Consider the following 25298-nt stretch of genomic DNA (forward strand, 5'->3'; position numbering starts at 1 on the left):
TTTAAAAAATTCGAGCAACATAGCTTGTAAATATTTCTACATACATCACTGAGTAAGTTGACAAGAAAAAGTGAAGACGTCTCTCAAAATCCTATTAAACAAAGCAAGTTGGTTCTAATATTTATACAAGCTAAAAGTCAAAGTAAACTAGACTCCCAAAAAATAAAAATATGTTTATGTATATATTTTACATATTGACACGATATATATCTAATGAAATTAATCAAAACGATTACTTATTCTTAAACCATTTTACCAACCCTACTCCTCAATTATACTATAGGTTATTAAAGCAATAGTTAACTAATTAAGAATACCTTTTTGCAATCATAAACCTATAGCTCATTTTTTTTTTCTAAATTAATATAGGACAAATTACAACTTACAAGTGACATAAAACTAAATTAAAGTTGTATATATCTTTGTGGAATATGGTAGCTGTTGACAGAAAGCATTTGCATGTTTTACTTATCAAGATCAATTAAAAAAAGAACTAAAATAGCTACTTTGGTGATGCATAAGTTCATAAAGTTTTTGGCTTTAACACAATTTGAAAGGTAATTGCACAACTTGGGAGAAGTTCGATTTGGAGACGGATTTAATATTTAAATTTGATAAATTCGACTTTTAGAGTTTTTATTACTCAAACTTATTATACTTTTACGATTATAAGATCGAAGACAATAGTTCTAAAATTTTGGTGGAATTTGACATATAAAAAAAAATACTGAATTCAGATGAATTCGTTGTCTGGTTCAATGATTGAGAAGGGACAAAACGATGGTGTCAATTAATTAATTAATTTCCTTAATTAAATAAGATTATCATGACTTAAAAACAAAGCACTACGAAAAATCAATTATTAACTGGACTAAATAAATGGGACAAGTTGCAAAACAAAAGCTTTAGGAGTTTAAATTTACACCATTAGAGATACAAACAAAAATTGTTGTCTTTTGTTTTCTTTTTAGTTTATTAAATGGAATGCATCTATACTTTATAACTGGCAATTTGATGAAAATATGATATCATATTTTAGATATATTTAAATATAATATTATTTTTGGATATATATATATATATATTATATATCCAAAAGAAAATTTTGCAACTTTAGCTCAATTAAAAAACTTGATTCATTGAGTCCCACAAAGATCCTATCCTAATGCTATCATAGGCTAGTTGTTTAGCTTGAAAAATGGTTTGTTTATTGAAGGTGTAGCGATATACTCTGAAGTTCAAAGAATTTTGATAAAAACACAGTATTTGAAGCGTTAATTCAATGATGAAATACATGAGGCATGCGTGGAAATAAGAATTAACACATAAGTTATTCACAAGAGAGATAGTTTCAAGTATATATCTTGACTCTTTATATCAAGAAAGTAGAGATATCGACGATGATGTCTTACATCGAATTGGTGTGTATGGACGAAGAGTAGGCTTGCGGCATTCGAAGTCTTGTGTAACAAAAAGGTACCATCAAAACTTAAAGGTAAATTTTGCAAAGTACCGACGAAGAAATATAATGTTCAGAAGATGCAAATAACTAATCAGTTGCTATATTTTCTTCACTGTCATTTTTTCTTTTCATGATACATGATAAACAGTAACTTAAAATTTAAATTAACCTTTAAACCCTACCGATCGAAATTCAAACTCGTTTTAAAATGAATTATGACAACAGATCGATACACTTGTAAAAAAAAACCATGCCTATACACACTTTACACTTTGTTGCTATCAAATTTTTGAAAATGACAAGAGACACCACTAAAAATGGTGTTCAATTTTGGATGATTCATTAAGAATTTTTTTCCTAACCTAATTTCTTAAATGGGCAAACGCACTATCTTATCATTTTATTATTAGTGGAACAAAAAAAAATCTTTTTTTTTCTTTTTGGCTAACTTTTAATTTTATAATTTTATATACATAGCCGCATTTCAATCTACATGTCTTAATTAACTATTTTGATATACATTATTTTTAAAAAAAAATTATTTTGAAAAGTTGGATGTGATCATTATGTCCCATCTTACACTAAAACTTTAAGAAAAAGTTTAGTCTAAAATTAGAAACTAATTGAAGTGGAGAGCACAAGAGATGGTTGAAATAACAGACGATTATTTTATTTTTTTAAAAAAAATTATTATTATTAGACTAACAAAATTAAAAGTTCTATTATTTGATCAATTGAGTTATTAAAATTTCTCACATGAAAGATGATTAAACTATAAAATAATATATTTTTATTCGTGTCATACAAACTTGAACTATAAAATATTACACAAAATTGACAAAATCAGAGAGTGCATGATCACGATGAAGCTAAAATTTTTAATAGGAAGTGTTAGAACCGCAAAATATAAATAAGTAAGCAAGCATGCAGAAATAGGTCGATAGATTTTAACATATAGTATATATATATATGATAGAAAAAATTATTAATTTATGTGGAATGTGATTTTTCAACAAAAGGGTGTCAATTTATACCCTAACCACTAGTATGTATCTTTTTTCACTCGTCATCTAATTAAAATATACATTTTTATATAATAATCATTTTTCAAGTAAATGACTTCTATTTTTATTATCATGATAAAATGTCCTTGACGTACATATATATAGTGCTTCGCATGAGTTAAAAACATAAAGAGCACAAGGACCAAAATTAAAAAAAAGGATTAGTCATCATATATATAACAAAATGAAATATTAGAAAGAGATTGAATTTATAGAAAAAGACTAAGGTAAGTAACAAAGAAATATCTTGTGAATTTTGATCAAATAATTTAAAGTTTAGTTTTCAAAAATTTGGCGTAACAACACTCAATCGCAAAACTGAATATATTCTCGATATATATAAGTTAAACTCATTCGAAAAACATAACCTCTCGTCATGATGAGGGGGAAAAAAATAGACTAACAAAAATACATCTCAAGATCACTTAAATCCAAGAAAAATCTTTTTGCCAATATATTTCATCATTACTAAAATAAAAACCATCTTCTTTGACCAACCAAAAACAATGCTTAGTAGGATTGCACCTTTGAACATCTCTATTTCCATGAAATGCTTGAAATTTCCTCCTTTTTTGATCCAATTTCATTGTACACAAGTACATAGTGTTCTTCCAAAATTTCGTTTCGACACTCCAACTAAAATCATCGCGTTCTTGGAGGGCACGTCCCCCGATGTCACCGGAGTCATCATCGGACGAGCACCATACTATCAATGGGAGAGATGAATTGTTGGTGAAGCCATTGATAATGTGGATGTTATAGATGTTGTTACCAAAATAGTAGTAGTGGTTATAATGATGAGGTTGTTGTTTTAAAGAAATGAAAGTAATGTAAGTAGCAAGGCCTAATATGAGGAGAAAAATGTTGTGTGGCCTCATGATTTTTTTTTTGTGTGTGTGATAAACTATGTAGTTGTAATATATATATTATGAATGAATGGTTATGAAAAAAATTGAAGTTGTAGTGGCTATATATAGATATAGGCAACTAGCTACATGATTATATTCCTTTATGGTAAAGTGGTGTACCATGAATATGAAAATAATATTTTTCATGTATTTGAAATAGTTAGGATTTGATAGACTGACTTGGTGGTTAATAAAGCGGATTTAAAAAGTTATTGATAGAGTTACTCGATAATTATGTTTATGGGAGGTGGAAGATGATCCCTCTAGATTTAATCAAGTTGCGTCTAAAATATGATTTTTTTTCATCTCAATTTATATGATGTATAGAGTTTGACTGATATAGCGTTTAAAAAATATGAAAATATTTTAAAATGTTTCAAAATTATACTTAATATGAGTATATTTAATGGACTTTTTGTCAAATAAGTGGGACCCAATATGGATAAAATGTTAGATAGTGTATTTGTCAAATAAAAAAGTGTCATTATTTTCTTTTTATGACAAGGGAAACACGCATTCGCTATCATTTTGGGAATGCATAGGATAATATCTCCACTCCTTTGCAATAGCTCACAAATCACATAGGAGAGGTAACTCGCACTAGGTAAATTCGATGCGACGAGCTCGATCCATAAGAACTCCTTGCTTTTACGCTGGCGAGGGATTTCGAACTTGAAACCTCTAACATAGAAGTCCCAAACCCAAACCACTTCAAAAGGAAAATGTCATATAAATAATTAGGACAAAAAAATATATAACTTTTTCTAGTTATCTAAATCTTGATGGACAAAATTAACTCACGTCTATACTTGTGATAGATCGAAGATGATAAACTAGTATAGTCAGTTAAATGTGTATAAGTTACTTGAACACGTATAATTTTTTTTTAAAAAAGTATTTGGAATTAGTCATGCTAATAGTAATAGTATTGATTTTTTTTAATTTTACTACGAAACCCCTTTAAGAAAAGTAGAATATGCGATTAGCACCTCATGGTTTGGTCACTTAAATTTGTAGTACTTTTTTGAAGCATTAATAATGGGTGAATTAGTGCACGTAAAGTGAAATAACTTTTTGATGTCTTTGAAATTCTTAAAATTTCTAAAGTAAATTCTAGTATTTTAATTTAAATATGTTTAATTTTGCGAAATTTAACTTTAACTAAAAAAAAATTATGATCAAACTCTTGTTGATTTTATTTTTTTTGTTTTATTCAAGTATGGTCGTTGCTTTCATGGTCCTATTCCTAGTTATGCATAATCGATAGGCTAAAGATATAAGATAAAGAATAAAAAAAAGAAATATTTTTATAGAAAACTCAAAAACAATATCCCAAAAATTTAGGTAAATAACTAGCATAGTTTAATGTGTGCATTTTTTCTGATTAGACCTTTGTGTGATTTTACTGTGCAAAAAAACATTCGGACTAATCGTGATTTATTCAAAATCTTAAGTTTATAAAAGAAAAAATTATATATTGAATTGAATAAATATTAAAATATTAAGTCAAAATTATTTGCGTAACTTTAATATAAGCTTTGTTACTAAAGTCGAATCTAAGACTTTAAATTTTAAATATTTATAAATATTTATGAATTCTTAATTTCGCCTCCGTACGTGATAAATATGAATCATGGCCAAGCACTATAATAAAGTTTCCTTTTTATCCTAAGGATCGATTAGCTGCGTTTAATGACTAGTGATTGAACATTTATATATACTAAAATCTCCACGTCTTTAATTGATGTAACAAGCATGCTGATCCTATAATATTGTTCAAGATTTTAATAATTGGTCATCGTGATATTTATGATTACTTTTTTTGAATTACATAGATATGATATTAGAGATTTTAAATAGACGTATTATTGACAGATTAAAATAGATTGAGTTAATATATGAGCATATTAAAGTTATAAACAGATCCCCTCAATTCCTCCTAAATTTTAATTTCTTTGTTTGATTTTTTTATGAATTTTTAGTACCTAACGAAAATATGTTTTTCCCTTTAATATGGTTGTATATATGATATACCAAATAAAGCAAAATGTCTTTTAAAATATTTTTTTTAAATAAGATTTCTCATGGATTAATTATTTGGATCACATATTAGCCCAATTTTTTATGGGTTGAAATGAATACACTAAAAGAGGTTGACTTTTGTTGTTTACTAATTTGACTAATTCAATTTCATGTCCCATAAAATTCATTAAAAAAACATTTTCAATCGTAATTTTCTCTTTTTTTTCAAGGCTCGAGACCTCTGAAGGATCACATCTATCCCACCACACCTGTTTACGATCATTTAATTATGTTATCCATTAAATGATATTGATCATTAGTCTCCACATATGATCTTGAACAATCTTTACGTAATGAATTAATTTTTTAAATTTAGTTAGATCTGAGATGCATTTCTTTATCGTAGTATCAGATTTAGATCAATTTTAACTTTTCGTTTAAATAGTTTTATGTTGAGCCAGTTCCATATATATTATAATCTACGTTCCAATCGACAGGTCTGGACATGCAGAAAAATATAAATAAACTCCCAATTCGGGTAATTAATAATATAAGAACAAATCTTTTGATATGATCTTCAAACAATTTCACTGATTGGCATAAGGAAATAAATATATAGATTAGGTTTTCATAATGGAGGGCAAAAATTTGTTATGTGAAAGTAACCATACATAATGATGGAGGTATTTCTATCTTATATTATTTGAAATCATATTTTTCAATGACTTTAAGCTTTATCTATAATAGTGCTGACCCTAGAAATGATCATGTACAATAAGTGGTGCAATATGATTTTTCAAGAATTGCAAATTAAAATCTACACACAAAAAAAGTAAAAGTCGAAATATTTAAGTAAGATGAAATCCACATCGAATCTTATTATAAAATTATGTAATTTCAAATAGAACATCGAATTACCAAAAATTAAAAATATAGACAGATCATTCAAATTATTATAACAGCTAACAAATATATATATTTTATGACAATTGTACTCAAAAAGGGCATGTTACATTAAACATGGTAATGACTCACTATGGCATATATAAAATGATTTTTCATATATTTAAGGGATATTAATATAAATATTGACAATTTGTTAAAATATTATTTGATTAAAACTAAACACCTATTTACATGGGCAAATCCACATTATCCCCAAACCTCAAACTATATTTTGTTCTTATCCTCTAGTATAATTTAGTATCCAAACTAAACATTTGTCAAGTTGATAATAATAAGCATAAATAAAAATAGAATTATTATAACAAAAGAAAAAATGGGAGGTGAAAATAATATCTAGTTAGAGATTTTTAAGGAATGACTTTAATTACCAACACTTATAAATACTTGAAATTTTTATATTTTTTTACCCAAGTATCCCATCAAAATCAAATTATTATTTTTATCTTATTTACTATATTAATTATCCTATCCTAACCTATCCTATCCCTCTTTGCTTTGCTTTAATTACTTTCAATTATTCTCAAATTTGAGATTTGTGTTCTTTGTTGTAGTTCTATCTGTAACAATATCGTGAGTAAAAATTAAGGTCCAGTTGACAATCTGAGCCAGATTTTTCAAATTATTTCACTTTTTTTTTTAATCATTAAAAATGACTATCCAACTAGAGGGAAAAAAAATCCAAGACCAAGACCAATTTATGGTGCCTCAAACAAATGCATTTGGACATGATTTTAGGGACTACAACAATGCACAAAGTGAAAGGCAAAAAGGGGTAGAAAAATTCTACAAAACACAACATATAAATCAAACCTATGATTTTGTGAAGAAAATGAGAGAAGATTACATAAAATTAGACAAAGCAAAAATGAGCATATGGGAATGTTGTGAATTATTAAATGATGTTGTTGATGATAGTGATCCTGATTTAGATGAACCACAAATTCAACATTTATTACAAAGTGCTGAGGCAATTAGAAAAGATTATCCTAATGAAGATTGGTTACACTTAACAGCCTTAATTCATGATTTGGGTAAAATATTAGTTTTACCTAAGTTTGGTGGTTTACCTCAATGGGCTGTTGTTGGTGACACATTCCCTTTAGGATGTGCATTTGATGAATCAAATATTCATCATAAATATTTTAAAGAAAATCAAGATTTCAACAACCCAATTTATAACACAAAAAATGGAATATATAATGATTCTATTGGACTAGAAAATGTCATGATGTCATGGGGTCATGATGATTATATGTACATGGTTGCTAAAGAAAATGGTACAACATTACCATCAGCTGGACTTTTTATTATAAGGTATCATTCATTTTATCCATTGCATAAAAATGGAGGTTATAAACATTTAATGAATGATGAAGATGAAGAAAATTTGAAGTGGCTTCATGTTTTTAATAAATATGATTTGTATAGTAAAAGCAAAGTTCATGTTAATGTGGAAGAAGTAAAACCTTATTATATGTCTTTAATTGAGAAATATTTTCCAGCAAAGCTAAGGTGGTGAAAAGGAGGTGATATATATATGAAGTTATGAACAAATTATTTTTTACTATATGGTAGATATAATTTGTGAGATGTGGATTAGGTTGTATAATATATAGTTTGTACTATTGGAGTAATTATAATTTATTATCAAGGAGTGTTTAATAGTCTCTATGGGAATGGAATGGGAAAATTGTAATATAAATACCCATTATTTCCCTAAGAGATTGAACATGTACATAATTAATAATGATATTAATAAAATGATATTTAATATTTATTATATACTATGTGTGACTCATCTCTTATGATTTATCTTTCATATTTTTAGGATATTGTTTTGGCTTAATACTTTTTGCATCCTAACATTGACAAAAAATTTCATTTAGATATATACTTTTGAAGTATAGTTTATTTCAATTGAGCAAGCGAATTCATAAAACGTATTTTTATTAGAAACTTTTTTTGAAAACTTTATTTTAAAAAATAAGTTGTATATATTCTCATGTGTCCAATGTTTATTTCAAATAAGCTTATCACATAAAAAACACATCTCATTCAGTAATACACATCATCCTTAAGCAGAAAACGCTTAGGTGTTTATGGTTCACTGAGGTGAAAACGTATAATAAGTAAGGTCATACACTTTGAGTTGTTAACTTATTTACATAATGAGCAATATTTGAGAACGCACAAAATATTTGAGAACGCACAAAATAAATTCGAAATTTAATGAAAAAATATTTAAATAACAAAAAAGACTCAAATATATCGTCGGACATTGAAAAGAGAATCTATTAATAACATCCATTAAAGATTACGTTCATGATTTATTAAAAACTTGAAAGAGTAAACTAGAAATGGATAGAATTAATTATTGGGAAAAAAAACAAGTTAAACCAACAAGCCCAATGAAATTGGGAACATAATTAACACAATCTAATTAAGCAAACTATACTATTATATCCTTAATTATTACACAATAACTTGGAAATAAAATACTAGATAACACAATGATCTAGGAAATAATAGTAATACTAACACTTTTAATTAAAAACATAAAATTTAAATACTAGACACTTCAAACAACACAAGTACTAGGATAACATGCATGCAATAACAAAATAAAAATATTAACCAACACTATATAGTAAAACACTTCAAGGAATAATAACTCCTACACCTTTATAACCACCAATTCCACCACCAACACCTAGTCCACCACCACCAACACCTCCGGCACCGCCAACACCGCCGCCAATCCCTTTGAACCCGGCACCACCAAGACCGCCACCGACTCCACCAACACCACCGGCGGCACCACCAACGCCGCCAACGGCACCGCCAAGTATTGGCAACACCCCACCTACTCCACCAATTCCGGAACAACCACCTATGCCACCATATGTTATAAAATTTTTGTTGTCATTAAGTCCTCCAATTTTGCTTGGTGTTGGAGAATTAGTACTTAAAGTCTTAGTGTTTACATTTTGAACCTCAGGAATATTTCTTGCATTGGCATGGACTAGTACTAGTGCAAATATGAATATTATGGACCAATTTGCCATTTTGTTTACTCCAAAAACTTATGTTTCTATCTCCTTACACACACAAAAACAAACAAAACAAAAAATAGTCTAAGGTTGGTGAATTGTGGTATGTAAAAAATTGTGACAAAAGGTCTATTTAAAGATACATTTGAGGGACAATTGAGTAATTAAGGACAAGACAATAAATATAGTACTTGTCCTCCATCCCTCCGGTTCAAAGATTTATAATATGTTACTAGATATCGAGTTTTTTTTCATCTTTAATTAATAAAAAAAAAATTATTCATTTTTCATCGAATTAGTTTATTTGAAAAACGCATGATGGAAATAGATTTTCAGTAAACTACTGACAAACTTTCTGTTTTTTAAAAAAATATTAGTATTTTCTAATTCACAGATTAAATCAAAATATCTGTAAAAATGGCTATGGTAGATTTATCTCTGAAAAAATTTCATGAAAATAGTGATTATGTTTCGAAGTTCTTAATATATATTTATAAAAATAAAAAAATTCATGAATTATTTCATTTGTTTCAGTTTATGAGATACTCTTTGAACTAAATATAATTTTTTTTAAAAAAATGAAAGAATTTTGAAAATTTTGATTGATCATATTAAATGTATTTTAATATTGTATAACTATAAAACTTTCAAAAACGTATGACCTGAAACATATTAATTTTATAATTTAAATTTTATATTTATTCTCTTAGATACGTTTAAAATATTGAATTCATATAAATCTGATATATATATAAAAGTTAACATTAAAACTCAACCATATACAACATCTCGAGAGTAACATTATAGAGTATAGTCAGAGTTAGGTGAAGGAAAAGAATAGATCATTAATGTTTTTATAAATGTCAACTCATTAATAAATAAATAAAAACAAATTTCATAGTATATTTATTGTGTTTATAATTATTATATCACGCAATTCAAGCTGGCCATGCAACTTCATGCATACTCTTTCATCAACACTTGTAACAATTGTAGATGAAATTAATTAGTCATGCATTCTCTATTTTACATTTCCCTATACACAATTTCTATTAGAGAATTGCATGACTCTCTTTGGGATCAATAAAAGGAAAATATACCCAAAGTTTCATAGAAATAATAATTATTATTATGTGAAGTTTAATGATCCGATTAATTTAAATTTATGCACGTAAAGTCTACGTAAGAGAAATCATTCCTTACCATAGAGAAGGTTAATTTGTGTTAAGAGATATTGTTAAAATTGTGATGATAGAAAAAATAGGAAAAAATTTATTCGTATCAGATGTTTATATCAAGTCAATACAATTTTTGTTATTATGTGATTTAATGAAATAGAACACATATTAATTAATTATGATTAAATAAAATGAAATATAAATTTAAACACATAGCATATTGCTGTTGACTTGATATAAACACCTGATGCGGATAAGTTTTACGCTATGATTCTTCAAGTTAATTAGCATGATTAGTTCTTAACCATAGAACTTTTCTCTCCATTATAGCAACAAAAACCTCAAAAAGAGACACTTGTGTACATGATTTGCTTCTTCACATTTACAACATACAACTACTAGCAATATCATAGGAAAGAAAACAAAAAACAAAAAACAAAAAAAAGTAAAAACTTTTAATCAAAGATTATTATTATTATTATAATTGTCTTAAGAGAAATAAATTAAATAGCAAATCAAGAAGAAAAAGACATGGCTCATTTAAAAGTAATTATAGCCAACATGTCCAATTGTATTTCTACTAGATTCATGATTGTGCCTGCAGGAAATGTATTGATCTATAGAGACTTTGTTAGTGCCACAAGACCTTCTCAAAAAGTGAGTTTTTATTCGTTTAGTTTATCGAGTCTAACTTATACGCACGTCGATTAATTGATTTTTCATTAGCATAAATATTGATATTGAGTAACTTGATCGATTAAATCTGAACGCACGGTTAGAAAAGATATATCATTGAGTATATTTGTATGCCTTAATCACTAAAGTTTGAACCTAAAACACTCATATTTCTTCTTGAATATATTGCATTAATCGTGTTTAAATATATACGTAAATATTCGAGCTTTAATTTATTCATTTTATCTTTTTTAAAATAACCATACTATCTGATTCAGCTTATGCACAATTCTACGAATATAAATAGTATCGAGTAACTTTGTTCACTAAGATCACTTAAACAAATAATTAAAAATAATATTATATGGTATATGATTTGTATGCTTTTATTGAAATTTGAACCTGGAACACTCGTTTTTCTTCTTGAATATTACATTAATAATGTTTTTTTTTGTATACACATATAAATATTTTCTTGTTTTTGGTTTAAATTTTGGATTTTTTTTTAATGAAGATTGATAAAGAGACATGTCAAAAGATAATAGAAGCAGCAGAAGCAGTAAAAGAAGGAGCTAAAGAAGTGAAAAGTGTGGGAGAATATGTCAAAAAAACTGTTTCTGATAGTGCTGGAAATGTAAGCTCTTTTTTTTTTAACTATTTATATAGCTATAAAATTTATCGTTAATCTCTGAATATCATTCTATTTCGATCAATAACAAGATAAATCTTATTTTATCATTATATAACATATATATCTAACATAAACTTAGCAATGAATTGATTTATTTATTGTTTAGCGATAAAAATTGTTCTAGTTAATTCTTAATTTATTATTATTATTATTATTTCATTAATGTTATGTTGATTAATTAGGTAATCTCAGAGGTGGCAAAAGCAGCACTAGAAAAGGCAACTGAAAAGGAAGAAAAAGGTGCATGGGATAAAGTCAAAGACACAGCAAATGACATCAAGAATAAAGTAGTTGGCAAGTGACTTAATTATATCGAATTTAAGTTTTATATATCGTCAATATTAGAATTTATCTCAAATTGTATTTAATTAATTATAACAAGTTAGCGCCTGATGCTTTGATTTATTTCACATTATTATATCATACAAGAAATTACATGTTATTGTAGGTCATTTAATTGATGGTATAAAACTTTTATATATTATCGTTAATCGACCATCAAACAAAAATCATAGCTTATAAAATTTTGTAATTATCTCATGTGAAATAGAACTAGTGAGAAATTATGTTGTTTAATTATCGAATTCGTCGTTTACTAATTTTTTTTTAAGTAGTGATCAATTACTTCTTTTTTCTTTCGTACCTAGGTACTTGTGATAAAAAATACCTCTTGGCTAGGCTTGACCTAGCTAGGTTAAGTTTTAGTAAAAGTTCAATTAAGTTCAGTTTGATTCAATGTTGTAATAAAGTTTGATAAGGCTCGACTCAAACTTTGTTTGACAATGGAATAGACTAAAGTCGAACTCAATTCAACTCGACTCAACCCATGCATGGGATAGTGAAGTACTTCTTGGCTTGCTTCTTGTCGAGATGTAATCCAAACAGGTTCAAGTGGATCATTAATAGAGGCAAAAATGGATTAATGGGCTTGGGATGGAATAAAAGTTGGGCTTCATAATAATCAAGACCAGGCCCATGGATTAGTTTTAGTTGTCCAAGCCCAAATAGAGGATGGATGAGCCAGGAGCCAAGCCCAAGTACTGTATTTAGTTTTTTTCTTTTTCAAAAGTTAATTGTCATTATTATAAAGAAAGTAAGAAAAATTGTAATTAGACTTAGCATAATTATTTTAATTTTGTTTAAGAAAAAAGCCAAATAGTTTACATGATATCAAAAATACAAACAAAAGCAAACATCTCTTTCGTTTGTTACTAATACTCTTGAAAGAAATGTTGATCGATCTGTTTCATACGATTCAGTTTCTTTTTATATAAATGATCTTTAATTATTATAATAAAATTCTTCTATTATAACAAAAAAAGAAACTTATTTTGAATAGAAGACAAATTAATTGCACAATGGAATAATTATGTTGCTACCAAAAGAAGAACAAAAATATAAAGGGTCAGAAACTTTGTACTTCATACTGTCATTGTAGTAATAAACTAAAAAGGAAATTAAAAAAATAAAAGATTCACCTACCTTAAATCTCATAAATATGCTAAATAATATTCCCCACACTTCAATGCATATCACAATCCTATGTCACAAGAGCCAAGTATACTATCCTCCGTCACAAATTATCTATCGTTATTTATTTTAAAATTATTATTCTCTTCGTTCAACTTTACTTGTCAATATTTAACTTGATACACTCATTAAGAAAACAATTATCGATACATATATAGTATTGAATCTTGGTAAATTATATGGATGTAGTATCAATGCTGGGGTAAAACGTGAAAAAAGAATAATTATTTTTTCTTAATATGTCAAAAGTAACAAGTAAAAATAAAAAATTATTTTAGAAATAAGTGATAAATAAAAGTGAATAGAAAAAGTATCTAAATTACCGTATATATTTTAAAAATATACAGAATACATAGTTTTGATTCACATTTTGACTTGATCAACTCAATCAAATCATAACATTGTCATATTCGAGCTTTGATGGATCGAGTTATCTTATATTTATGCGTACACATAAGCTCATATAAAAAAATGTGCACACACAAACCGATTCGAACACCATAATTATAATTTTTATTATTAAAGTGCATCACATCACAACAAATGTATACACACAAGTTTACCCGACCACCACAATTATAGTTCTTTTAATTAATAAAGTGTGTCACATCAAGCCAAATGTATAGACATAAGCTGATTTAAACATTATAATTATAATTTTCTATTATCAAAGTGCATCATATCACAATAAATATGTACGCTCAAACTAATCTGAACACCACAATTATAATTTTTTATTATCAAATGTATCGAATCACAACAACAATAAATATGTATACATAAACTGATTCGAACATTACGATCATAATTTCGTAATTAATCAGCGTCACATCTAAACAATTAAATGCACACAACTACGCAAGCTAACTCGAACACCACCTAACATCACATCACTCCGCTACATTTAGAGCACCCACAATATTAAAATCCTAGATCCGTCACTATGTACAGTCAAACTGATTTGAATATCACGATTATAATTTCTTATCATCAAAACGTATCAAATCACAACTACAATAAACATGTATACATAAGCTGATTCAAACATCACGATCATAATTTCATTCACATTAAAATAAATATATACACGTAATTACGTAACGTAATATGTCACATCACAACAAATTTCAGTGCTTAGATCAATAGTTTCACTGTCAGTCCCAACAACTTATTATGCCAAGTGTAAACAGCTAATCTACACACCAAAGAAACTTAAACTCTATCACAAATTCTCTTAAAAAGACCAATCTTTTTCCCCTTTTCTTGATTCTTGATCTCCCTCAAAAAATGCAAATGCAATACAAGAATTTAGGCAGATCAGGTCTAAAGGTATCACAGCTCTCTTATGGAGCATGGGTTACCTTTGGAAATCAACTTGATGTTAAAGAAGCAAAAACCCTTTTACAGTGTTGTCGTGACCATGGTGTCAATTTCTTTGATAATGCTGAGGTTTATGCTAATGGCAGAGCAGAAGAAATCATGGGTCAAGCGATTCGTGAACTTGGGTGGAAAAGATCGGACATTGTTGTGTCAACAAAGATATTTTGGGGTGGTTCTGGTCCAAATGATAAAGGGCTTTCAAGAAAACATATAATTGAAGGAACAAAAGCTTCATTGAAGAGACTTGATATGGATTATGTAGATCTGATCTATTGTCATAGGCCTGATACAAGTACACCTATTGAAGAAACTGTTAGGGCTATGAACTATGTGATTGATAAAGGGTGGGCTTTTTATTGGGGTACAAGTGAATGGTCAGCTCAGCAGATTACTGAAGCATGGGGGGTTGCTCAAAGATTGGATCTTGTTGGTCCCATTGTTGAGCAGCCTGAGTATAACTTGTTGTCTAGGCATAAGGTAATTTTTTGGACTCTGCTTCTTGGATTTAGATTGTTTCTAGTTTATATTATGGTTTTTTGTTGCTTATGTTTTAGTATGATGATATGAAATGATCTTAGAATGAAGAAATGGGATTCATACAGCCTGGGGCTGAGGCTGAGGCATAACTGTTGTTGTTGTGTTATGGTTTGTTGTAGTTTTTAAGTATGATGATGATGATGATGATGATATTAAATGAGCTTAAATGAAGAAGACGGATTCATATAGTCGATCCAACTTATTTGGAGATGAGGCGTTATTGTTGTTGTTGTTGTTGTGTTATGGTTTGTTGTTGTTTTTGAGTATGATGATGTTATGAAATGAGCTTAAATGAAGAGATGGGATTCATATAGCTGATCTCAACTTATTTGGACTGAGGCATAGCTGTTGTGTTATGGTTTGTTGTTGTTTCAAGTATGATGATGATATGAAATGAGCTTATATGAAGTAGTGATGTTCAGATAGCCAATCCCAACTTATGTGGGATGGAAGCATAGTTGTTGTTCTTGTGTTATGACTTATTGTTGTTTTTAGTATGATGATGATATGAAATAAGTTTAAAGTGAAGAACTTGAATTCATACAGCCGATCCCAACTTGTTTGGGGATGATGCAAAATTGTTGTTGTTGTGTTATGGTTTGTTGTTTTTAGTATGATGATGTTATAAATGAGCTTTAATGAAGAGATGGGATTCATACAGCCGACCCCAACTTGTTTGGGAATCACCATGCTTGTTGATTAATGTAAGGGCGATTTGTCAACAGTTCCCAATATAGTACCTTTGTGTATTGTGTTGGTTTTGAGAACCGAAGCTTAACCAGATGCCTTAGTTGAGCAAATGCTGTGACAGTAACTTCTGTTTTCTTAATATGGTTAGTATAGATTCCTTAATTCCAAGAGTAGTAGAATATGCAGATGTTCAACTAGATAGAAGATTAATCTTTCATTTCATATAAATTGCTGAATGAATGCACAGGCTAGATCTGGTGCATATTACAAATCAATGTCAAAATAGGACACGTGAAATGAAAAAAATAGACGGAGTGGATTGATGGCGATAATTAGTTGACAAGGTGTTTGAGGTAAAAAAAGAGATATTCCCTGACATCCTCTAGGTCTCTCTATAGTTAAACCTTTCAGTGCAAAACTGCATTCTTTTACAGCTGTACGTACAAGGTACTGTTGTGACAACTTCAGTGGAGGATTTTCAGGGTATTGCAAGTCTAGTTTGTATGTGGAAAAAATCTGTTGCCTTTCATTGAACATGTCGCCAACTGTAGAAATTTCTGTGAAGGTGTACTCCAACTCTGAGTATGGTGTAGGACAGTAGGAGCTCCAATGTTGTCCATTGTTTCTTCTTCCTCAGGATCTGTTATTGATTTAGGCTGTTTTTGTTGAGTGGTTCAACGTTGCTGGCTGCTACATATTGGCTGACTGCCATTTTTTTATGCTGACATGAATTTCATTACCTGAACTTGTCAGATTTTAGTGCATTGGCCTTCGCTTGTAGCTCCAATGTCATTATCCCTGTTTGCAACTTGCCATGTGTCTTTACTCTAAAAATACATGGACCTCATTGAATGGTTGCAGGTTGAATCTGAGTACCTCCCTCTCTATAGCAACTATGGAATTGGTCTTACCACATGGAGTCCTCTCGCTTCAGGCGTTCTGACTGGAAAATATACCTCAGGGAACATTCCACCAGACAGTCGATTTGCACTGGAAAATTACAAGGTAGAACCCTCAAAGTTTTACAAGAAAATCCCGTTTGTTTGGGAGCTCTACTTTTCCACTCCTATTGTCTTTTAAGTTAATGCTCTTCTTATATTCACTTAGATCGTTGTTAATTCCTAGTTCACAGCTTCCTATTTTATTTTTTAAAAAATGGTAAAATATTACAGCTTCCTAAATAAATATATGGCAAATTTCTTTGAGCAGCTCATTGAGTGGTCAGCTGTTTGAAGTTCTCCAAATTTAAGACCATTCAGTGATCTTTCAAGCAAATAGTTCTTGTGATTTTAACTAGTATCTTCGTTCATTGAAAACGGATGGTAGATGGTATATGTGTGCCAAAAGAAATTCTTCCCTTACTTGGACACAAGCAGATATTTCTTACTTCTTAATGTTTGTGAGCGGATGTCCTAAACCTGTTTCTTAACAATTCTAGTCTAGAACATCAAAAAAAGAAGTTTTTACATTTTCTTATGTGCTACAACCTAGAACTATAAGATAAAAGTCACTTACAAGAAAAGGAAGTGCTATTGGCAAGTGGATTCAGAATTCTTTTATTATTCGTCATGATTTGTGTTCATATGTTATAAAAGTCTCTATTTTATGAGTTGCTTCCAAATTGATGAACCAAAAGTCCAATAATCGAAAGTTAAAGTTTTCCGTGTAAGTAAGATCAGATATATGTATGTGCGGGCTTATCAAACTTCATGTATTAATGCGTATATATATGCATGCTTTGTTATTTTGTTAACTTTTCTTTGGGAATTGCCACTCTTTTAATCTTACTCCTTTTTGAAGAAACTTGACTAGTAATCTTATGCATTGCAGAATCTTGCCAGCAGATCCTTGGTGGATGATGTGCTGAGGAAAGTAAATGGATTGAAACCAATTGCTGAGGAACTAGGTGTACCTCTGCCTCAACTGGCAATTGCCTGGTGTGCTGCAAATCCTAATGTCTCATCTGTTATTACTGGTGCCACCAAAGAGTATCAGGTCCGTTAGTTTTTCCCTTATTCTGTTATTCATTTCATGAGCTTTCCCTTTCAGACAATAATTCTTTTCTTCAGTGTTAACTCTCACTTCAATAACTGATATCAATCTGGATTAGTTGAGATTCCAGTGTACAGCCTGTGTTATTTCTGTTATTAAAGCATGCATTCATGGAGTTTCTCGTTCTTTTTTGATAAACATGTTGCTTTTTATACCTTTCTGAGCTTACTTTTAGAGTTTTTCTACGTGTCCGCTAACTGTATTAAGCCCTCATAACCCCACCCGCACCCCCACCAGCACCCGAATCCAAAGTTAAAAAGTACTAAAAGGAAGAATCCTCTTGCTTTGGTTTCGAAATATGTACTCATTTTGATTTTGTTTCTACTTTGTATCTCTTCTGATTCAACTTATTTCCATAGACATCTGAGCAAAAAAAGACTAACAATCTTCTTTTTGCATTGTTTTCACTTTCTCCTAATGTTTTGACTGAACAGAATCTTAACTTTTTGCATTTCATTTATATGACTATGTTCGACTAGGCACAACGTTTAAGAAAGAAATAAAAGACTTTAGGCGCATAACATAAGTACCATATGAACTCTGTCATTATTTTCGGAAGAGACTGGAAAGGAAAGAGTGTCATAAAAAATGAAACAGAAAGTAATATTAGTCTATGTTGCTTGGACTCTTTTAAAAAAAAACCTAGGCATATGTCGGATCCTCCAAAATTGCAGTACATATGGTTCAACAACATTTGTTAGGATTCGAGCAAATTTTACGTGGTGTATCTCATGTTTGGTCTACATTAATGCAGATTCAAGAGAACATGAAAGCTATCAATGTGATTCCAATGTTAACACCTGCTGTGATGGAGAAGATTGAAGCTATTGTTCAAAGCAAACCGAAGCGCCAAGATTCATATAGGTAGACAAATTTGTGAGATCCATTAGTAGTTCAAAAGAGCAGTGTTGTTCAAGACTCAGTTTGTTTTTTCATCATTATGTATTTGCATCCCCTTTTGCTTTGCCATATTTGAAGACACTTATGAGAGTTGGTGTTTTTTCTGAACCAAAAAACCTTTAATGATGGTGAATTTTCTACTTTTCTTTAAGTGGATGAATGATTATATTGGCTTTTGAAGTTGCTTGTGAGTACTTTTAACTATATTTTTCATATACTTCATGTTGAAAATTCCAACTTACGAAATGATTAGACAACTCCAAAAGTTATGTTACATGACAACAGGACATAGATATGGTGGAGACTCAAGTCAAGGCGATGGATCACTATCACTATAGATAGATGCTTTCCCTGGACTGTGTTCAATGGCACCTGATATGCCAACAAGGGCTTACTAAGAGATCTAATAGGACTCCACGAGACACAATGGAGACGAGTTAAAGATTGTTTAGTTCCTAGTGGAGATTAAGTTGAAGTTTAGGTTAAAAGATCTGATTAGTCCATTTTTTAAATATTCATGGATTATAAGCACACAAAAATCGGTAAAATGAGGGATTTACCTGTTTCGGGACTCATTTGTCCTTCAAAATGAGCTGTTTTGGCCGTCAAAATGGTTCCATAGCTTATGTCTTAATAGACGTCTACTAAAAAATTGGGCAAAAAAGATGTAGAAATTCTGAATCACCAAAAAATTGTGAACTATAGCACACAAATAAATAAAATGAGGGGTTTACTTGCTCCGTAATTTGTTTGACCTTCAAAATGAGACGATTTGGCCGTCAGGGCCAACTGACTCCATAAATGATGTCTAAATGGACGTTCACAAAAATTTTGGACAAAAATAAAGTCAAATTTTGGTTTACCAAAAAACCATTGACTATAGTACACGAAAATCGGTAAAATGAGGTTTACCTGCTTCGAGACTCGTTTGACCTTGAAAATGAACCGTTTTGGCTGTCAGACCAACTAGCTCCATAGCTAACGACTTAACGAAAGTCTAGGAAAATTTTGAACAAAAAAGATGTCGGAATTTTAGATCACCAAAATTCATGGACTATAACACACGAAAATTGAGAAAATGGAGGTTTTACTTGCTCCGGAGGCTCGTTTGATCTTCAAAATGGGACATTTTAGTTGTTAAGCCAACTCGTTTCATAGCTAACATCTTAACGAACATTCTAAAAAAATTGGGCAAAAAACGTAGGAATTATGTATCACCAAAAAAATCGTGGATTATAGCACATGAAAATTAGCAAAATGAACGGTTTACCTGCTCTAAGGCTCGTTTGACCTTCAAAATGGGCCATTATGTCTGTCACAGTCAACTGACTTCATATATAACGTCCTAACGGATGTCCACAAAAATTTTGGGCAAAAATGATGTCGAAATTCTAAATCACCAAAAATTCATGGACTATAGTACACGAAAATCAGCTAAATGAATTTTCTTGCTTCGTGGCTCATTTTACCTTGAAAATGGGTCGTTTTAGTCATCAGGGCTAACTAACCCCATAGCTAATGTCTTAACAGATGTCCACGAAAAAATTGAAAAAAAAAAGACGTCGAAATTCTGGATCATTAAAAACCCATGGACTAGCATATGAAAATCAGCAAAATGAGGGTTTACCTACTCAGGGGCTCGTTTGACCTTCAAAATTGACCGTTTTGGCCGTAAGGTCCAAATGACTCCATAGATAACGTCTTAACAAACATCCACAAAAATTTGGGCAAAAAAACGTAGAAATTCTTGATTACCAAAAAAGACCGTGAACTATAACACAAAAAAAATCAATAGAATGGGGGGTTTAATTGCTCCAGGGCTCGTTTGACCTTCAATATGGATCGTTTTGGCCGTCAAGGCCAATTGGCTCCATGGATAACGTCTTAACGAACGTTCACAAAAAAATTAGATATTTGGGTAAAAATGACGTCTTAATTTCGGATCACAAAAAAATCATAGACTATAATATACGAAAATTGACAAAATGGGGTTTACTTGCTTCGAGGCTCGTTTGACCTTGAAAATGGATCGTTTTGTCCGGCAGGGCCAACTAGCTCCATAGCTAAAGTCTTAATGGACGTCCACAAAAAATTTGGACAAAATAGACATCGAAATTCTGGATCACCAAAAAACATCATGGGCTATAACACATGAAAATCGATAAAAATGAGGGGTTTGCCTACTCTGGACTCGTTTGACCTTCAAAATGAGTTATTTTAGCCATCAGGGCCAACAGAATCCATAATAACGTCTTAATGGACGTCCACCAAAAATTTGGGCAAAAATGACATTAAAATTATGGATTACCAAAATCTATGATATATGATACACCGGAAATTGACAAAATATGGTTTACCTGCTTCGGGGCTCGCTTGACCTTAAAAATAGGTCATTTTGGCCTTCTAGGACAACTGACTCCATAGCTAACGTCTTCACGGAAATCCACAAAAAATTTGGGCAAAACAGACGTCAAAATTTTGGATCACAAAAAATTCATGGACTATAGCTCACAAAAATCAACAAAATGAGGGGTTTACTTGCTTCGGAGCTCGTTTATACTTAAAAACGGATTGTTTTGACTGTCATGACCAACTGGATCCATAGCTAACGTCTTAACGGGCGACCATAATTTTTTTCACAAAAAGGACGTTGGAATTGGATCACTAAAAACGATTATAGACTATAACACACGAAAATCAGCACAATGAGAGGTTTACATGCTCGGGGCTCGTTTGACCTTTAAAATGAGTTTTTTTGCCGTCAGGGCCAAATGACTCCATATATAATGTTTTAAAGAATGTCCAGGAAATTTTGGGCAAAAATGACATCAGAATTCGAACCACCAAAAATTCATGGACTATAATACACAAAAATCAGCAAATGAGATTTACCTGCTTCTAGGATCGTTTAACCTTGAAAATATATTTTTTTGGCCATTAGGTCCAACTGGCTCTATAACTACTGACTTTACGGACGTCCACGAAAAATTTGGACAAAAAAGACATTGAAATTCTGAATCACCAAAATTCATGGACTATAGCACATTAAAATCGGTAATTTGGGGGATTTACTTGCTCTGGGGCTTACTGGACCATCAAAATGGGCCGTTTTGACCATCAAGGCCAACTGGATCCATAGCTAACATCATAATGAACGTCCACAAAAAATTTAGGCAAAAAAGACGTCAGAATTCTTTATCGCCAAAAAGGTCGTGGGCTATAGCATATGAAAATCGACAAAATGAAATGTTTACGTGATCCGGAGCTCGTTTGACCTTCAAAATGGATAGTTTTGGCCGTTAGGCCAACTGACTCCATAGATAACGTCTTAGCATAGGTCTACAAAAAAATTAGAATAAAAAATGTCAGAATTCCGGATCACCAATAACCCATAGACTATATAGTACACGAAAATTAGCAAAATGAGTTTTACCTACTTCGGGGCTCATTTTACCTTGAAAATAAGTCATTTTGTCCATCATGGCCAATTATATCTATAGCTAACGTTTTAACTGACGTCTATGAATAATTTTGAAAAAAAAGATGTCGAAATTCTGGATCATAAAAAAACCATGGATGAAAAATTGAAAAATGGGGGATTCACCTTCTCTGGGCTCAGTTGACTTTCAAAATGGTCGTTTTAGTCGTCAGAACAAACTGGCTCCATAGATAATATCTTAACGGAATTTCACAAAAAATTTGGCAAATAAAAGAGTCAAAATTTTGGATCACCGAAAAAGATCGTGGATTATAATACACAAAAATTGGCAAAATTAGGGGTTTACCTGCTTTGAGGCTCGTTTGACCTTCAAAAAGGTCTTTTTGTCCGTCAGGGCCAATTGAATTTATAGATAACTTCTTCATGGACATCCACGAAAAATTTGAGCAAAAATAACGTCGCATTTTTGGATTACCGAAAATTCATAAACTATAGTATTTGAAAATCGGTAAAATGAGGTTTATCTGATTCAGGGCTTGTTTGACCTTGAAAATAGGTCGTTTTGGCTGTAAGGGCCAGCTGTCTCCATAGCTAACATCTTAACGGACGTCCATAAAAAATATGGGTAAAAGAGACGTCGAAATTCTGAATCACCAAATATCTGTGGACTATGCACACAAAATTGGGAAAATGGGGGGGGGGGGGGGGAGGGGTTACCTGTTTTGGGGCTCGTTTCACCTTCAAAATAGGTAGTTTTGGTTGTTAGGGCAAACTGGCTCCATAAGTAATGTCTTAACGGGCTTCCACAAAAATTTTAGATCTCAAAAAAAATCATGGACTATATCATACGAAAATCACCAATATGAGGGGTTTACCTGTTTCGGGGCTCGTTTGACCTTTAAAATGAGTCATTTTTGACAGTTAGGGCCAACTGACTCGTAGATAACATCTCGGACGTCCATGAAAAATTTGGGCAAAAATGACGTCAGAATTCTGAATCACTAAAAATATATGGCCTATAGTACACGAAAATTGGTAAAATGAGATTTATCTACTTCGGGGCTCGTTTGACCTTGAAAATTGGCCTCTTTGGCCATCAGGGCCAACTACCTCAATAACTAACGACTTAACGGATGTCCACAAAATTTTGGATGAAAAGATATAGAAATTCTAGATCACCAAAAATTCATGGACTATAGTACACGAAAATTGGTAAAATAGGGATTTATTTGCTTTAGGGCTCGTTTGACCTTCAAAATGGGTCGTTTTGACCCTGAGGGCCAATCAGATCCATAGCTAGCGTCTTAACAGACATCCACAAAAAAATTGTACAAAAAAGGACGCCGACATTCTGGATCACCAAACATTATCGTAGACTATAGCATACAAAAATGGACAAAATGAGGGGTTTACTTGTGAGAATCATTTGACCTTCAAAATGAGTTGTTTTGGTCGTCAGGGCTAACTAGCTCTATAGATAATGTCTTAACGAACGTCCAAAATAAAATTGGGCAAAAATGACGTCGAATTACAGATCACCAAAAATATATGGACTATAGTACACGAAAATCGATAAAATGGAATTTACCTGCTTCGGGACTCCTTTGACCTTGAAAATTGGTCGTTTTGGCCGTGTAACGACTTAATAGACGTCCACGAAAAATTTGAACAAAAAAGACATATGAATTCTGAATCACCAAAAATCAATGGACTATAGCACACGAAAATCGATAAAATGGGGGTTTACCTACTCTGAATTAACACACAGAAAATTGAAAAAAAAATGAATTTCTATTTCGTGACCCTTAACGCCTAGAGGATATGAATATCATTACGGATGGACTCAAGAAAATTAGGACAAGAACATTCGATTGGTCGTATTTTCAAAAATTTATGGACTAATATACACGGAGAATTGAAAAAAAAAATCATGAATACCATGAATCTTGTAGAAGTAATAGGTATCGTCCATTAGGTCATTACAAATGATCCCACAAAATTTTGAGTCCAAAAAGGTTCAATCAGTCATGTTTTCAGAAGTTCATGAACTAATACACATGCAAAATAAAGAAATCTTGAATTCCAATTTCGGGACCCCTAAACAATAAAAAAGTGATCTGAATTTTATGCGGATGGTCCCAAAAAATTTGGAAGCAAAAAATATTTTATCAGAAATATTACCAAAAAATCATGGATTAATACACACGTAAAAATTGAGAAATTCTAAATTCCTAATTCGTGATTCATAAACGCTAAAAAAAGTGGCATAAATCATGTGGAGGCTATGAATATCATTTACTAGATCATTGCGGATGATCCCACAAAGTTTTGGGTCGAAAAGATTTGGTTGATCATATGTCCAGAACTCATAGACTAATACACATGAAATTTTTTTTTGCAAAAATCCTGAATGAATGCCTAAAGCATCACTTGAATTCACATCAAATAATAAAAGTCCAAACAGGCAAAACTCTATGAGAAGAGTCCTATTAAAAAGAGGATGTATAATGCCTACACCAAATAAGTTTTAGTTCGTAAACACAGGCAAAATACAAAATATTTCCTTCAAAATCTGTTGACTTGACAGATTTCTTGTATTTCCATGGCACTATATCCATGTCAAGAATGTGTATGTCACTGGGAAAAACATATAGAACAGAACTAATTTTCAGTTTTCACAAAGAAAATGGGTCAAGTCTCGTGGACAACAACAACAATGGGGTCTGGGGAGGGTAGAGTGTGAGCAGACGTTAC

The 25298-nt window shown here is 30.9% G+C and overlaps 5 protein-coding genes across 5 annotated transcripts; 3 read left to right on the plus strand and 2 right to left on the minus strand.

Annotated features, from left to right (window-relative positions):
• Positions 1–2832: 2832 nt before the first annotated feature.
• Positions 2833–3464, minus strand: LOC109119116 (uncharacterized). The gene has a single exon (XM_019211441.3). The coding sequence runs from the start codon at positions 3402–3404 to the stop codon at positions 2952–2954; it is 453 nt and encodes a 150-aa protein (XP_019066986.1). The 5' UTR covers positions 3405–3464; the 3' UTR covers positions 2833–2951.
• Positions 3465–6833: 3369 nt separating this feature from the next.
• On the plus strand, positions 6834–8204 carry LOC101265809 (inositol oxygenase 5-like). Its single transcript, XM_004252959.4, has one exon. The coding sequence runs from the start codon at positions 7072–7074 to the stop codon at positions 7939–7941; it is 870 nt and encodes a 289-aa protein (XP_004253007.1). The 5' UTR covers positions 6834–7071; the 3' UTR covers positions 7942–8204.
• An 875-nt stretch (positions 8205–9079) lies between these two features.
• On the minus strand, positions 9080–9487 carry LOC104645225 (glycine-rich protein 23-like). The gene has a single exon (XM_010316554.1). It carries the CDS (start codon positions 9485–9487, stop codon positions 9080–9082), a length of 408 nt encoding a protein of 135 aa, XP_010314856.1.
• Positions 9488–10848: 1361 nt separating this feature from the next.
• On the plus strand, positions 10849–12507 carry LOC109119172 (uncharacterized protein At4g13230-like). The gene is made up of 3 exons (XM_019211487.3): positions 10849–11307; positions 11840–11959; positions 12199–12507. Exons 1-3 carry the CDS (start codon positions 11182–11184, stop codon positions 12316–12318), a joined length of 366 nt encoding a protein of 121 aa, XP_019067032.1. The 5' UTR covers positions 10849–11181; the 3' UTR covers positions 12319–12507.
• A 2138-nt stretch (positions 12508–14645) lies between these two features.
• On the plus strand, positions 14646–19285 carry LOC101265522 (probable voltage-gated potassium channel subunit beta). The gene is made up of 4 exons (XM_004252958.5): positions 14646–15403; positions 17015–17158; positions 17984–18148; positions 18960–19285. The coding sequence occupies exons 1-4, from the start codon at positions 14834–14836 to the stop codon at positions 19071–19073; spliced, it is 993 nt and encodes a 330-aa protein (XP_004253006.1). The 5' UTR covers positions 14646–14833; the 3' UTR covers positions 19074–19285.
• The last annotated feature ends 6013 nt before the right edge of the window (positions 19286–25298 follow it).

The sequence above is a fragment of the Solanum lycopersicum genome, chromosome 12, assembly GCF_036512215.1.
Source record: "Solanum lycopersicum chromosome 12, SLM_r2.1".
Taxonomy (NCBI): domain Eukaryota; kingdom Viridiplantae; phylum Streptophyta; class Magnoliopsida; order Solanales; family Solanaceae; genus Solanum; species Solanum lycopersicum.

Bases quoted from the DNA above. Each gene is read 5' to 3' on its own strand.
- LOC109119116 (XM_019211441.3), bottom strand. From the start codon at position 3,404: ATGAGGCCACACAACATTTTTCTCCTCATATTAGGCCTTGCTACTTAC.
- LOC101265522 (XM_004252958.5), top strand. From the start codon at position 14,834: ATGCAAATGCAATACAAGAATTTAGGCAGATCAGGTCTAAAGGTATCA. The intron at 15,404-17,014 runs GTAATTTTTTGG...GAATGGTTGCAG, and splicing joins ACTTGTTGTCTAGGCATAAG to GTTGAATCTGAGTACCTCCC. The intron at 17,159-17,983 runs GTAGAACCCTCA...TATGCATTGCAG, and splicing joins TTGCACTGGAAAATTACAAG to AATCTTGCCAGCAGATCCTT.
- LOC104645225 (XM_010316554.1), bottom strand. From the start codon at position 9,487: ATGGCAAATTGGTCCATAATATTCATATTTGCACTAGTACTAGTCCAT.
- LOC101265809 (XM_004252959.4), top strand. From the start codon at position 7,072: ATGACTATCCAACTAGAGGGAAAAAAAATCCAAGACCAAGACCAATTT.
- LOC109119172 (XM_019211487.3), top strand. From the start codon at position 11,182: ATGGCTCATTTAAAAGTAATTATAGCCAACATGTCCAATTGTATTTCT. The intron at 11,308-11,839 runs GTGAGTTTTTAT...TTTTTAATGAAG, and splicing joins CCACAAGACCTTCTCAAAAA to ATTGATAAAGAGACATGTCA. The intron at 11,960-12,198 runs GTAAGCTCTTTT...TTGATTAATTAG, and splicing joins TTTCTGATAGTGCTGGAAAT to GTAATCTCAGAGGTGGCAAA.